A 13,596-nucleotide genomic window follows, 5' to 3' on the forward strand; every position below is an offset into this window, starting at 1 on the left:
AGCTGGTGCGATGCAAATTTACTCTCTCTAAATGCATCCAAAACGAATATAATATCATTCAAATGTTCGCTTGATGATATTTCAATAGACGCTGACGTATTACAAAATAAATTAAACACAAAGTTTCTCGGTGTATTCATTGATAATAGGCTGACATTTGATGAGCACCTTAAACAACTGAAGAGTAAGATCTCCTCAGGATGTTATGCAGTTAGAGTGGTTTCAAATGAGTTGGGTTTCCATGTCGCAAAGACCGTTTACCATGCACTTATTGAATCTCGACTACGTTATGGAATACCTTTTTGGGGAGCATGCAACTCATCCCTTCTCTCTTCTGTATTGATATTACAGAAGAGGGCACTAAGATATCTCTGTAAAGTCAAACCCAGAGAATCGTGCAGGAATTTGTTCACTGCCAATAAAATGTTAACAGTCATCGCACTTCTTATCTTAGAGACAGTTTGCCTTATTTATAAACATAAATCGAAGTTCAACTTTGCTCCTACTCCTTATGCTACTCGCAATAGCAATTATACCTTTAGACTTCCCATCCCAACTTCGAATTTAATCAAGGATTCCATATACTACAATGGTGGTAAATTGTTCAATCATTTACCATTAGAAATGAGATCTGCAAATTTAAGCAACGTTCATTTCAAAAAGGCGGTGAAGAACCTACTTATGGATAGACCCTATTATAGTTTAGAAGACTATTTTAGCGAATCCTTTTAATAATATATTAGCAATATATTACTAATATTTTTACTATTATTGTACTATCACTTTATACATGGTGGTATTTTATCTATACATTTTTAGATTTTTTTTTTATATTTACATGTATTCATTTTTGGAATTTTTTCATATCTACATTTATACTTTTTTAGAACTTTTTTTATAACAACATTGTATTTCTTGGACTTTGTCAATAAGATGCAAATCTTCGGACAATAAAGTATATTTTGATTTGATTAATAGATTTTCAATTATTGGAACACACTTGTAGACCGGTTTCGGGCTGTTTGCCCACTCGCCAGTGCAAGGTAGAGTATATCATCAACATAAAGTTGACGATAATTGAAAATCAAATTTCTTCAGAGTATCATTCCTCGAACTAAGCTGAAGCATACAACAAACAACAGGTTTGTCGTCGTCCCATCTGCCTGTGAAAGAGGTAACCAAACTGCATATCCAAAATTTGCCCAATTCCTCGTATAAGGAAAAAAAACTTTTCACATATAGTCAGTGGGCATAATTGAAGACTGGCTATAAATCAAATCATCTGAAAGAACAATTCATTCAGGCCAGTCTCAGCTCCCTACACTGTAGGTTAATGGACTGACACCTATCAGAAAACAACTACTCCCCTGGTTGATACCACGAAGGGCGTTGAATTATATCCGACAGGTGTCAGTGCAGGATTCTTCACAGAAGTTATTCCTGCATATGCTGTTGGCGATACTCTGAAGGAATTTGATTTTCAATTATCAGAAATCATCAACTTTATGTTGATGATATACACTACCTTGCACTGACCCGAAACCGGTCTGCAAGTGTGTTCCAATAATTGAAAATTTATCGCCGCAGTTGTATCGCCAACAGTATATGCAGGAATAACTTCTGTGAAGAATCCTGCACTGACACCTGTCAGATATAATTCAACGCCCTTCGTGGTATTAGCCAGGGGAGTAGTTGTTTTCTGATAGGTGTCAGTCCATTAACCTACAGTGTAGGGAGTTGAGACTGGCCTGAACGAATTGTTCTTTTAGATGATTTGAAGAATGATATAGTCAGTTAGCCATTGCTCTTTCGAAAGTTTAGTTACACTAGTCAGTAAGTTGATAGATCTGAAGTTGGATAATTTACATTTATTTCCTTTTTTGAGAAGTTTGTAAAGTGGTTTTACTGTGGCCACTTCAGATTATCTGGAAGAATACTCCCCTCAAAAGATTTGTTCATTAGGTAAGTTAAAACGGTTACAATTTCATGTGCAAACGTTTTTTATATCATTTATTGATAGTAATTCACATTCATTAAACAGGGACAAGAACAATTTTCCATGCCAATATCTTTCTGCAATGATAAACATTAAGAGGTTGCTTTCATGAAATATTCATTAAAGCGATTTGCAGCTTTGAATGAATTATCATTTTCTAAATTTAAAACTGAACTGGATAATAATAAGTTTGTTGTGGCAGTGTTCCTTGACCTCAAAAGAGCATTTGAGACCAATAATAGGTCTATACTACTAACTAAATTGAATATATACGGACTAGAGGGCACAGTGTACAATTGGTTATTTGACCAACAAAAAACAACAGGTAAGAGTGAAAGACATATTCTCTTGTGAAATTGATAATGATGTTCGAGTTCTTCAGGGTAGTGTTTTGGGTCCCCTTCTATTCATACCTACTATATTTAAATGACATGCCATTGTTTGTTAATTGTGAATTTATGAACTTTTTTGTTGATGATACTCTATTGGCATGTAGCGATGTGAACCTCGAAATGGCTATACAAAAAATGAATAATACTCTAGAAAGTGTCAGCAATTATTTGAAAATGAATAAATTAAAGCTAAGTGTTTTGAAAACAAAATAATCACCACCAAATTTAAATACAGCCAAATAGACTCAAAAATTATTAACCTCAGCATTGATGATGAACGAATTGAATTAGTGAATTCAGCTAAATATCTGGGATTCCTGATAGAAAACACTCTTTTATTTGATGAACATTTTGAGTATATTCATAAAAAAAATTCAAAAAAATTATTCTTTTTCTCTAGAATTGCTAGTAATCTTTCAACCAAGTCAAGTATCACAGATTACAAGTCAATTGTTCAGCCACACTTTGACTACTGTTCCTCTATCCTATATCTATTAAATCAGAATAAATTGTCTCAACTCCAAAAACTACAGAATCGTGGTATGAGGATCATTTTGAAGTGCCGTAGAGATACCACTATTACTATGCTATTATTATGCTCAATGTTTTAAATTGACAATCCATTCCCCAAAGACTATTATATTTCTTGTATACAAAATATTGAACAATTTAGGACCATCTTATTTCAAACAGTGCATTGTCTTTCATCATGATATTCACCACCACTTCACTCGAAATAATAATTTATATTTAAACAGAACAAAAAACAAAAACACCATGAATTCTTTGTTTTTCAAGGGTTTTGATCGGTTCAACAAATTACCAAATGCAATTAAAAATAGCCCATAACTAAAGAAATTTATTTTAAATGTACAAGTATGATATGTATTATGTGTTTGTTACCTATAGATACAATTTTCTTTCTTGAAATATTATCATGCCTATCTTATTGATCAACTTTAGAATGTAATCATCTAATGTTTTTCATTTATTTTTTAAATAAGGATATTCATATTTCAAATGAAGATTATTATTATTATTATTATTATTGATTAGTTTGGAGTGAACCAGTCACTTCTTTGATGATGTGTCATAGCATTTTAGATTTATTGTCTGATTGAGCAATTTTTTTATAAAGCTATATGATGGAATTGATCGATACTTGATGAAAATCCATAACTAAAGTATTCAAAAAACACTTCATTGTAAGATTTTCACTAAAATCTCACAATAAGGTGTCTTACAATAAAGTGTTTTTTGAATACATTTGTATATTGTATATTGTTTTATAGTTTGGGTCAATTTTAGAAATAGACAAAAATTTGTTCATTTTTCAGTTTTGTAATTTCACGGAAACCAAACACTTCTTTAGTGAATTTCAGTTGTTTTTTGAAATCAGGTATTATTTACGGGATGAAAGAGGTAAAATTTCACTTACATGGAACACACTGTTGTCCTCAATGGCGGATAACGATGTTTTAGAAAAATAGAATAAGACCCTTGTCTTATTACCTCTTCAGCACTAATTTGGATAACATTACAAGATGAAGCACTAAATTCATTCATTCATAACATTACGACCTTACGATCACAGCCATAGGAATTTTGTTCAAATTGAGAGAGGTATATTTTTAGGAGATTAATTTTTTGGTAAAAAATGTTTTGGCTTTCGTCCTACCCATCTTTATACAAAAAATGTGGAAAACTTCCAGGGAAAGGAAGAAAGCAATTATTTCAAAATAAACTCTTTATAATGATGTGTAAATTATGCGAAGAAGTAACTTTCAGAAACAAAATGGCAGATGAAGCCATCTTGAAACAACTACTTTTATATAAACATTGAATTATACAAAAACACTTTCTTCTTATTTAGTTTGTATTCCAAACATTTGTTATGGAATTGAGTCAGATATCATTCACGGATTGTATATGAAAGAGATAAAATTTCACTTACATGCAACACTGTCATCCTCAATAGCGAACATCAATTTTTCATAATAAGACACTCGTCATATTACCTCTTTAGCATCAATCTGAATAACATCATAAGTTAAAGCACTCAACTCATTCATACAATTACGACTTTATGCCACAAATAAGTTAAATCTACTTATTTTATCAATGACAGTAAGTGATGGACATTCGTTCTCTTATTTGATTCGATGTGAAAGTAGTTGTTTCAAGAGGAATATTTCTTCCAGTTCGTATTTCAAAATTACTTCTTTGCATGATCTACACATCATTGTAAAGAGTTTATTTTGAAATTAATTGCTTTTTTTCCCCAAAAATCAATCTCTCCTTAAAATATACCCTTATCAATTGTGACTCAATCTTTAATCATATGTTTATCTTAATTTGAGAGTAAGCTATTTTGGAACAATCGTGAAAGAAAATGTCTTTTTCAACTGAAAGACGTAAGACTGAAATATATTGATAACTGGATATGGAGACCTCGGTAATCCTAAGCTTATACAAGTTTCACCTTTTGAGGGTTGACAGCTGATTAATGAAAAAACAGAATTCAACGAATTTATCCAGAGAGAAATATCTCAATTCATCACCACATCTTAAGGCACAGTAAGAAAGGGAGAGCAGCAGTTCTGGGAAAATGGACATGTAAAAAAAACAGATTCTCATTGACAAAGTGTGCTTAATAAGAATGAATAAAAAATATATTCATATTTTGCCAAAAATCCAGTCTGAATTACTTAGGGTAACCTACTGTGGAAAAATTCTCCCTCTATACAGAAGATATTTTTGGTTTAGGAAAAAACTCTCAGAGCTCAACCAAGACTTTTTTGCCTGTTATAATAATAAATCAAAATCGACTCAACCATTCCACTTTCACATTAGGAATCAACTTACACAATCCGAATTCAAAAATATCGTGGTACAATTTCTCTCCAGACAGTTATTTTATATCCCTGAATTTTTAACGAAATTTAAATATGTTTTCTATTTCAATCAAGCAATGTATGATATTTTTATAATCTATAACCGTGTTAGGAATAATACGTTAAAAGGCAAGACCTCGTTAGTCCTTAGCTCGCACAAGTTTAGACTTTTAAGAGTTGTTGTTTGTAGGGGGACGACAGCTGGTTAATGGAAAAACGGTTTTTTCCGTTAACCGTTCAGTATGACAATTTCTATATCACATAATTAATACTCACATCCTCTTCACTGCCATATCCAATTTGTAAGTTGTTACCTTCCATAGGTAGATCTTGAAGTGCCTGCCACATCTTGTGGGCAGCAGTTCGCTTGGCAAGTTTCTTAGATTTGCCAGTTCCAACTTCTCTGAACTTCAATACCTGGCAAGAAATTGTGAACTGACGCTCATGTGGCAGACCTTCTTCATGTTCCATTTCATAAGATGGTGGTGGCCAACGACGACTCATGCACATCTCCTGCAGCCAACCAATTGGATTTCCCATAACTTTGTCATCATAAGGCGACACTACTTGACTGGTGCTGAAAATAAATGAAATTTGATGTTAGATGAGATATGTCAATAAGTTGCAAATGTATTATTTAAACTGACTACTATACTGACGTGAAAGTATGATTTTAGACATTTTAAGAAAACGGTGTAAATTTTGTAAATCAAATGTTATAATTGTCGTAAATGTGTGGAGTGCCTTTCAGTTTACCCCAATAGATGTGTCACCATCAAATCAAAAACCCACGACGAAGAAATCGACGCATTTCTCACAGAAGAGAATTATTTGAAAGAGAAAAGCTTTCAAAGCAAATCATAAAAGATGAAATTATTAACATCAATGATATGGAAAATATTATTACCTTATTGGAGAGAATTATTGGGGAAAAATACTATTTTAAAACACAAAGTGTAGACTTGATAATTTCATCGTTAAAGGTCTAAACGAACACAAGAGACTTGAAACACTCGTGGTCGCATGAGATTTCAAATTCAAGCATACTCTCTAACTATGACGACTTCACTCATTATCATGAAAAAGACAATACCCGTCAGTACCAATGCTGACGAGGAGCAAGTACTCCGAAACCTGTCTATCGGTGGTCGTCTCGACAAAATCAAATTAATTTCTGCTTTTCATATGTAGGAAGTTACCTGCGGTGGATCTTTCAAATGGAAGATATTGCACAGGTGCCTGATCGTTTAACATCAGTTTTCTGCGCGGCATTAACTGGGTTAGTTCTGCGGATATCTGCCACATATACCTACAAAGTCGTAGGTTCACATGACAGACATGGTGTTTTCACCTAAACTGGAGCATGTCATATGCACCTCTCCGGAAGGTATTGAATTATCATTCTGACTTTCATTCCGGAGTATGTGTTTGTGGAGTTGTTTGTTCAGGACCACTCGTCTGAAATGACATCCCGGTACTGACGAGGAGCAAGTACTCCAAAACTGGTCTATCGGTGGTCGTCCCGACAAAATGAAAAGCAAGGATATGGTGTTTTCACCTAAACTGTAGCATATATACAGAGTGAGTCAGAATAAGATCGACAAACCCCGACTACAGATTCCTCGCCTCATTTTGAGATGAAAAGTTTCTGTCGAGGTATACCTATAGGGTACCCTCTAGGGTACACTACATATAAACAAAAAAGGCTTAACGTAAATGTTCAAATGGACCACCATGACAATCATTTAGTTCGATATACAATTAGCATCTCCGTACCATTGACTGTCGCATTCTTTGGAATATTCCTGGTGTATATTGTATTATTGTACATGTTGCTAAAATTATTGCCTTTAAATCTTCCAACAGACTCTACAGGTGTCAAATACAACAGGGATTCAAGGTATCCCCACAATAAAAGTTTAGTGACGTTAAATCCGGAGAACGTGCAGGCCAGTGTATGGGACCACGTCTACCTATCCACCTATCATGGAATGTTTAATCAAGAAATTGACAAATGATTCCCACATTCGAACCAATAGAGGTACTTCTTCAAGTAGCTCAGGTAAAACATGACAGATGACTTGACAACAATACAAACTTGTTTGGGTTACTGTCAATGATGTCTAATGTAAGGATCGATATATCAGTTTGTTTCTACCAGAAACAATGACAGTCTAATTCAGACTCATCTGAACCATCTTTTCAATTCTTCCATTAGCTTCAGCTTTAAGCTTCTAAGGATGCTCACTATGTCAATTAACTGTACTGTCATAATTTTTTTTTTCGATTCATGATAACTGATTGCAAAGTTGAACCTTACGACTAGTTTATATGCCATTGATCAATGCATAAAAAAAGACACAAACTTTTTATTCTTGTCCTTCTTAAAAACCATATTATTAGAATGGGCTCTAAAAATGATACTCCAACATAAAATTCAACAAATCAAGAGTACTATCTTCGGTTTTCTGCAAAAATTGGTTCAGAAAACCAAAGACAAAGACCAAAACGGGATACAATGCTCGGACTGCAACAAATTCTATATCGGCCAATCCAAGAAAAAACTGATCTAAAGGTATAATGAGCACAAAAAGGCATACATAAATCCAACAGTTTATAAATCAAACCTTGCAACACATGCCATACAAAACAAACATAATTTCTCACCACCAGAGAACATAAAACTAATAAAACAAATCAACAAGGGAAACCGCATGGACATTTGGGAAAACTTGAACATCCATAAATTCAACAGTATTAAATCACTTATCAAGGAACTAGTACAAATCAAAACACAACAAGATCTCACATTCAATATATTAAACAAAACCATACACATTCCTAGAGAAGATCTAACACGAAGAAGAGTACCTGATGCAGAACAAATACAGGCAAATTTACCTAAAGTACCTGAAATATCTGAGTTAAGACGCTCTGACCGTATAAAGAGACAGACAACAGGATGACCAGTTCAGTTTGAGGAGTGCTATATATATATATATATATATATATCAAATTTTTTTTTATTATTATTATTTGTATAAGCAAAATAAAGTAACTACACAATAATAGCTAGTGTTGAAGAAATTCTTCAGTACTATATATAGGACAAACCCTGGATATCAGAAGAAATCAAAGAACTGCATCAAATGGTATGTGACATGTGCAAATTAGCTAAATTTTCTAACATAGCAATTATCAAACAAAAATATATACAACTGAAGAACTTATATACAGAAATAGTAAAACGGGCAAAAATGGGATATAACAACAACATAATTATAAATGCAGAAAATATTAAGGAAAGTTGGAAAATTATCATTGAAAATAGGAATAAAATAAAAAATAATGATACTTTGAAACTAACAATCAACTGTAATACTATTACAGATAAAACAACAGTAAGTAACATTCTCAATATATTTTTCATTGACATAAAAACAAATCAACCTAATACAAACTAATTGAAATCATCTCCTTTCTCTAATGTTCATTATATATTTCTAATAATTATGTAATTTATCTTTCTACATGTTGCATTGAAATTTTTCGAATGTATAATGTTGCTGTTTTTGTAGTAATGTCTTTAAAAATATTTTATTGAACTTATGTTTGTCATACATTTAAGTCATTTCTAGATGTAACACATACCTTTTTTTTTATTTCTACCATTCTAGTTGATTTGTATATTATTAGGATATCCTATTTAAATAAAGATCTATCTATATATCTATACAACAGCTTATACTTATATCCAACATCACATATAGAGATCCAAGAAATCATTAATAAAACCACTAAAACCTCTTATCATTTATTGTCAATAAATTAATAAATTTATTGTGAATAAATCTTTATGTGATGGCATATATCCAGAATCACTGAAAACATCAAAGTCTATTCACATATATAAAAACAAGGGCTCCAACTATAGAAATATCTGTTTGCAATCGCAAATTGCCAAAGTTATCGACTATGCCTATTATTTGCTACTTCATAAATTTGTTGAACACTATAAACTCATGTCAACATGGTTTTAGACAGCAAAAACCAACATCATCTGCCATATTCGAAATGTGTGACAACATCTACAAAAACCTCAATGATAAGAAATTTCCAATTGGTTTATTCTTTGATCTATCCTGGGCATTCGATACAGTTGACCACGGTTTATTACTTGATAAACTGTATAGAATGGTAATAAGAGGAGTAGCCAATGAATGGGTAGCATCATATTTATGTCAAAGGTCGCAAATAGTGGTAATAGATGAAATAAAATCACAACGAGCTTCTGTCTCATTAGGAGTTCCACAAGGCTCAACATTGGCTCCGCTTCTTTTTATAATATTTATGAGTGATATTGAAAATTCATGTGTATCTCCACAAAAATCAATAATATATGCTGATGATACCTATCAAATAGTAGCAGAAAATGAACTTCTCCTCCCTGTTCAAGCTGCAAATAAAACTGCTGATGAATTTTCACAATGGTGCACAAATAACGGTCTACTTGTTAATGTAAATAAAACTGAATTATCAACAAAAGAATCATACTAATGATCATTGTTCACTAATAAAAACACATGACAGATCTATAGAGCAGGTGAATCAATATAAGTATCTAGGATTAGTAATTGATCAGAAGTTAACTTGGCGGAAACACACAGATTATCTAATAACAAAACTGAGTAGAGTCTGCTTCATAATAAGACAACTACATGGAACAGTATCTCTAGAAGTACTCAAAGTGACCTATTTCGGATTAGTACAATCTAATATCTCAAATGGGTTAAATATTGTGAGGAAACTCAGCATTCCTAATAAGAGTGTTTGTTATAAAAAAAAATAATTAGATATATCGCTGGCATACATTGTAGACAATCATGCAAGACAGTTTTTAAAGATCTAGCTATTTTAACACTACATTCTTTATATATTTTGCTCATAACTATGAATATCAAAAGAAATGAATCACACCATACAAAAAACAGTATGATACATGATCAAAATACAAAGATACAAAATACAAATACAAAATACAAGGAGTCAATGTTATAAAAAGGAAATAGGTTACTAGGAAATATTGAAAATTACAATACATTCAAAAAAGCTTTAACAGACCTTCTCCTAGAAAATGCCTTTTACAATGTCAAAGAATTTTTAGATTTGCATGTATAAGCTGCTTTTTCTTCAGTTTGTGTGACTAGTCTGATAAATATTGAACCAGTAATGTATATGTTATATGTGTATGATACCTTTGATACCTATCTAGCAGCCACTTTTTCATAGGCAGTAGTATATCATCGTATTAGGAAAAAAATTAGCTTAAATTGGGTGTAAAAAACATGGATGTACGCCATGAACGTAAAAGGATGCCAAAATATTACCTGGCTGTGAAGTAGTTGTGGCCTAATGGGGAAATGGCTCCCATGGCTTTTTTAAATCATTACATTTGTATGTAGTATCACTAAAGAAATAATACTTACATATCAGCAGCACCAGGAGTGCCGTTAGTTTGATTAGCCTGTTCTGGAGTCATGTTCCCAACAAGCAAGTCAAGCAAATTTTTAGCAGCTGCATGTTTAGCATCCTTCTTGGAACGACCAGTGCCCGTTGCAACAAGCTCATTGCTCAAAAATACCCTGTAGCGGAATATGGGTTCATGTATAGCCCCCTCTATCTGAACCAGTTCATATTTGGGAGTGATACCTCTCCGACTTAGAAGCTCTTGGAGAACCGACACTGGAGTCTTGCTAGGCATGGCTGCCATTTCCTGAGAATAAAGCTGAGAAGAGAAATATTATGAAATAAGATATACAGATATTTTGCAGAAAAAAAGTACTTAGTTCATAGATATTGGATTATTTTTTTCATACTTGACTGATTTCCGCAGGGTACTAGTACTTTCAAATGAGTTGCCTGTTGTTTGTACAAGAAATCTTGATTTTTCATTAGATTGTATACATTTACAATATGGTTGATTTGAGGTGTCTATCAATAAAATATTTTGACAGTCTTTGTGTTTAAAACAACAAACTTTTGAGTTTACCATGTTTTATCATTTTAAAAACTATAATGAGCAAAAGAACAAAGAAATTGAATAGATAAAAAACTGAATACTATACAACAATAAAAAGTAATATAAGAAACTGAATTTATTTTTAACATCTGTTGGATTTTTTACCATTTGATACCAGGTGACAATAAAAGCTTTTGATAATAAACTAGGAAATTAGGTTTATGACAATTAAAATCGAAAAATATGAACTAGTCTATATTGAATAGATACTAGAAATATTTTTCGCTATTCAATACGAGGATTTCTCAATTTGTACCAATTTTTCTCCAAGGTTTTCACACAATCCAGAGGAATCTAATAAACATTATTTATAGTGTCTGACTGAAACTGATTTTTACGACCGAAACCGAAAACGAATTTCGGCAACGGTCTCAGTTTCGGCCGAAACCGAAACTTTCTTGCAAGGATTATGTTTTTGGGAAAAAATAAAGAAAACGTCATAACAATCAGTCAGTCTGTATTTTTATATCTTTAAATCACAACGTTATGCAGTAAAAAATATTAACTGCACCTTGAAAATATTTAAAATAGGTGAGTTGTTTTTTTGAGTAGGTGTAGATCTTTCTTTTGAATATTATCAAGGCCGTAGCCAGAAAACAATTTCGGGGGGGGGGGTTTGGTGGAGCAGTAGAAAAACATGAAATATAAAAATAACAAAAGAAAGAAAATTGTCTTTCATGAGCATATATATTCATTAGAAAACTATTACAGAAATATCAACATCTTTTTACAAAATCAAATTTAGTTTTCTAGCTTTCTTTGCAAACAAATCAATTACCTCCTCGGTGTCTATGTCAATTCTACAGTGGATTGACATTAACGCCAAACCGTTTAGTCGTTCCTGGCTTGTGGAGTTTTGAGGCTTTTCAGAGAAGAGAAAGTCCTCTCAGGAGTACATGTGGAAACAGGTTGTGTCGCCAAGATATTTGAAAGTTTGCATGCGCATTGCCGTAAGGTTGTTCCACTGTGTTTCGGGAAGCTTTTTTTAAATATTCTCTTTCAAACACTTGGTTCGTTTTGCCAAGGACTTGATAGAATTTCTAACGGATTTTATAATTCTAATAGTATATGTAAAGTGGGGAGGGTGAGTGTAGGCCCACAGCACTTAGGCCACATTCGACCCATTGTACATCCTCCTAAGGAGTTGTCCTCCTAGGTGATCGTCGATCCTGTCCTTTCCAGGAAGGTGGGCAGGTCCCTTGTTCGTGTCATCATGGCTTAAAACACGTTGGAGCCTGGCTCCCTTACCCTTTCGACTGATATTCGTCAGAGAGACAAATGGGTCAACACTGATTTATGTGATGGCGGCATGAATGTCCTCAGACATCAGTACTGCCCTTCATGTGGACCCCTACCTGGCTGGGGTGTTTGGATGAAGATATTGTTCATCTTTTAACGGAGGACATGAGGGCCTCACTCGACAGAGTGTCTGGGCCTTCTATACCAGAAGAGGTCGTCTACAGCATAATCCATAGCTTCCCTAACTAACGGATTATCGTAGGTTTCTGCGCAATCAAAGACTTGCCGATTCCTCGACTCAATGGACTGCTTAATGAAAGGCAGTTGCAAATCTCTGCGGATGGCTTCATTCTGTACGAACCACGGATCATTCACTCTCATCCGTATTATTTTATTTTGCAATCTCTCCAGAATGGAGATATTAGACGGAGCCGCTTGTCCTTGTCCGCCGCTTCCTTGGATAAAGAGTCGGCGATTAACTTTACTCCTGTCGTGCCCTTTAATCCACCCCAGGATAATGTTATTATCTACCGAAGCTTTGGCTAAATCTGGGTGGCACTCTAGTACTAGGCCTAAGGTAACACGTCTGTTCTAGGCTAATAGGGCTTGTCTGCTTTCAGTTATTTTTTTGCCAGAAATTCTTTTCCTGGTTATTTCTTTTGTAGCAATTGAGATACCAGCCAGTTCTGTTTGAACCACGCTGGTATTTTTCCTATTCCCCACTTAATCCTTAGGCTTAGTGATCTGGAGTACACTCCATATCCTGAGCCTTCTTTGGTTTTTGAGCCATCTGTATATATGCGTATTGCATTTGTAGCATCTGACTCTGTGTTGTTTTATTTGTATTTTGTAGGGTTCAGTCTCAATTGACCCATTCCTACTTCAAGGTTTACACCAGCCGTGTGCAATCGTAACATGGCCATTAACGCAACCTCCTTAACGTAAAATTACTTATTTAAGTCGTTAATTTATAACACAATAGATACACGTATTTAT

At 33.6% G+C, this 13,596-nt stretch overlaps 1 protein-coding gene across 4 annotated transcripts in view; it reads right to left on the reverse strand.

Annotated features, from left to right (window-relative positions):
* LOC111510666 (protein Loquacious) overlaps positions 1 to 13,596 on the reverse strand; it is a 70,170-nt gene that overhangs the window by 22,558 nt on the left and 34,016 nt on the right. For 3 of the 4 annotated variants that reach the window (XM_074170409.1, XM_074170407.1, XM_074170408.1), the window contains exons 3-4: positions 10,769 to 11,067; positions 5,559 to 5,859 (exon numbers count right to left, since the gene is read on the reverse strand). In XM_074170409.1, coding sequence (XP_074026510.1) covers positions 5,559 to 5,859; positions 10,769 to 11,067 — 600 coding nt within the window. Of the gene's footprint in view, positions 1 to 5,558; positions 5,860 to 10,768; positions 11,068 to 11,158; positions 11,318 to 13,596 lie in introns of those variants that run through there. The other variant, XM_074170410.1, reaches the window with a different exon arrangement.

Source organism: Leptinotarsa decemlineata, unplaced genomic scaffold (genome assembly GCF_025532065.1).
Source record: "Leptinotarsa decemlineata unplaced genomic scaffold, Ldec_3_MD MMD2_P_RNA_scaffold_9, whole genome shotgun sequence".
Classification (NCBI taxonomy): Eukaryota; Metazoa; Arthropoda; class Insecta; order Coleoptera; family Chrysomelidae; genus Leptinotarsa; species Leptinotarsa decemlineata.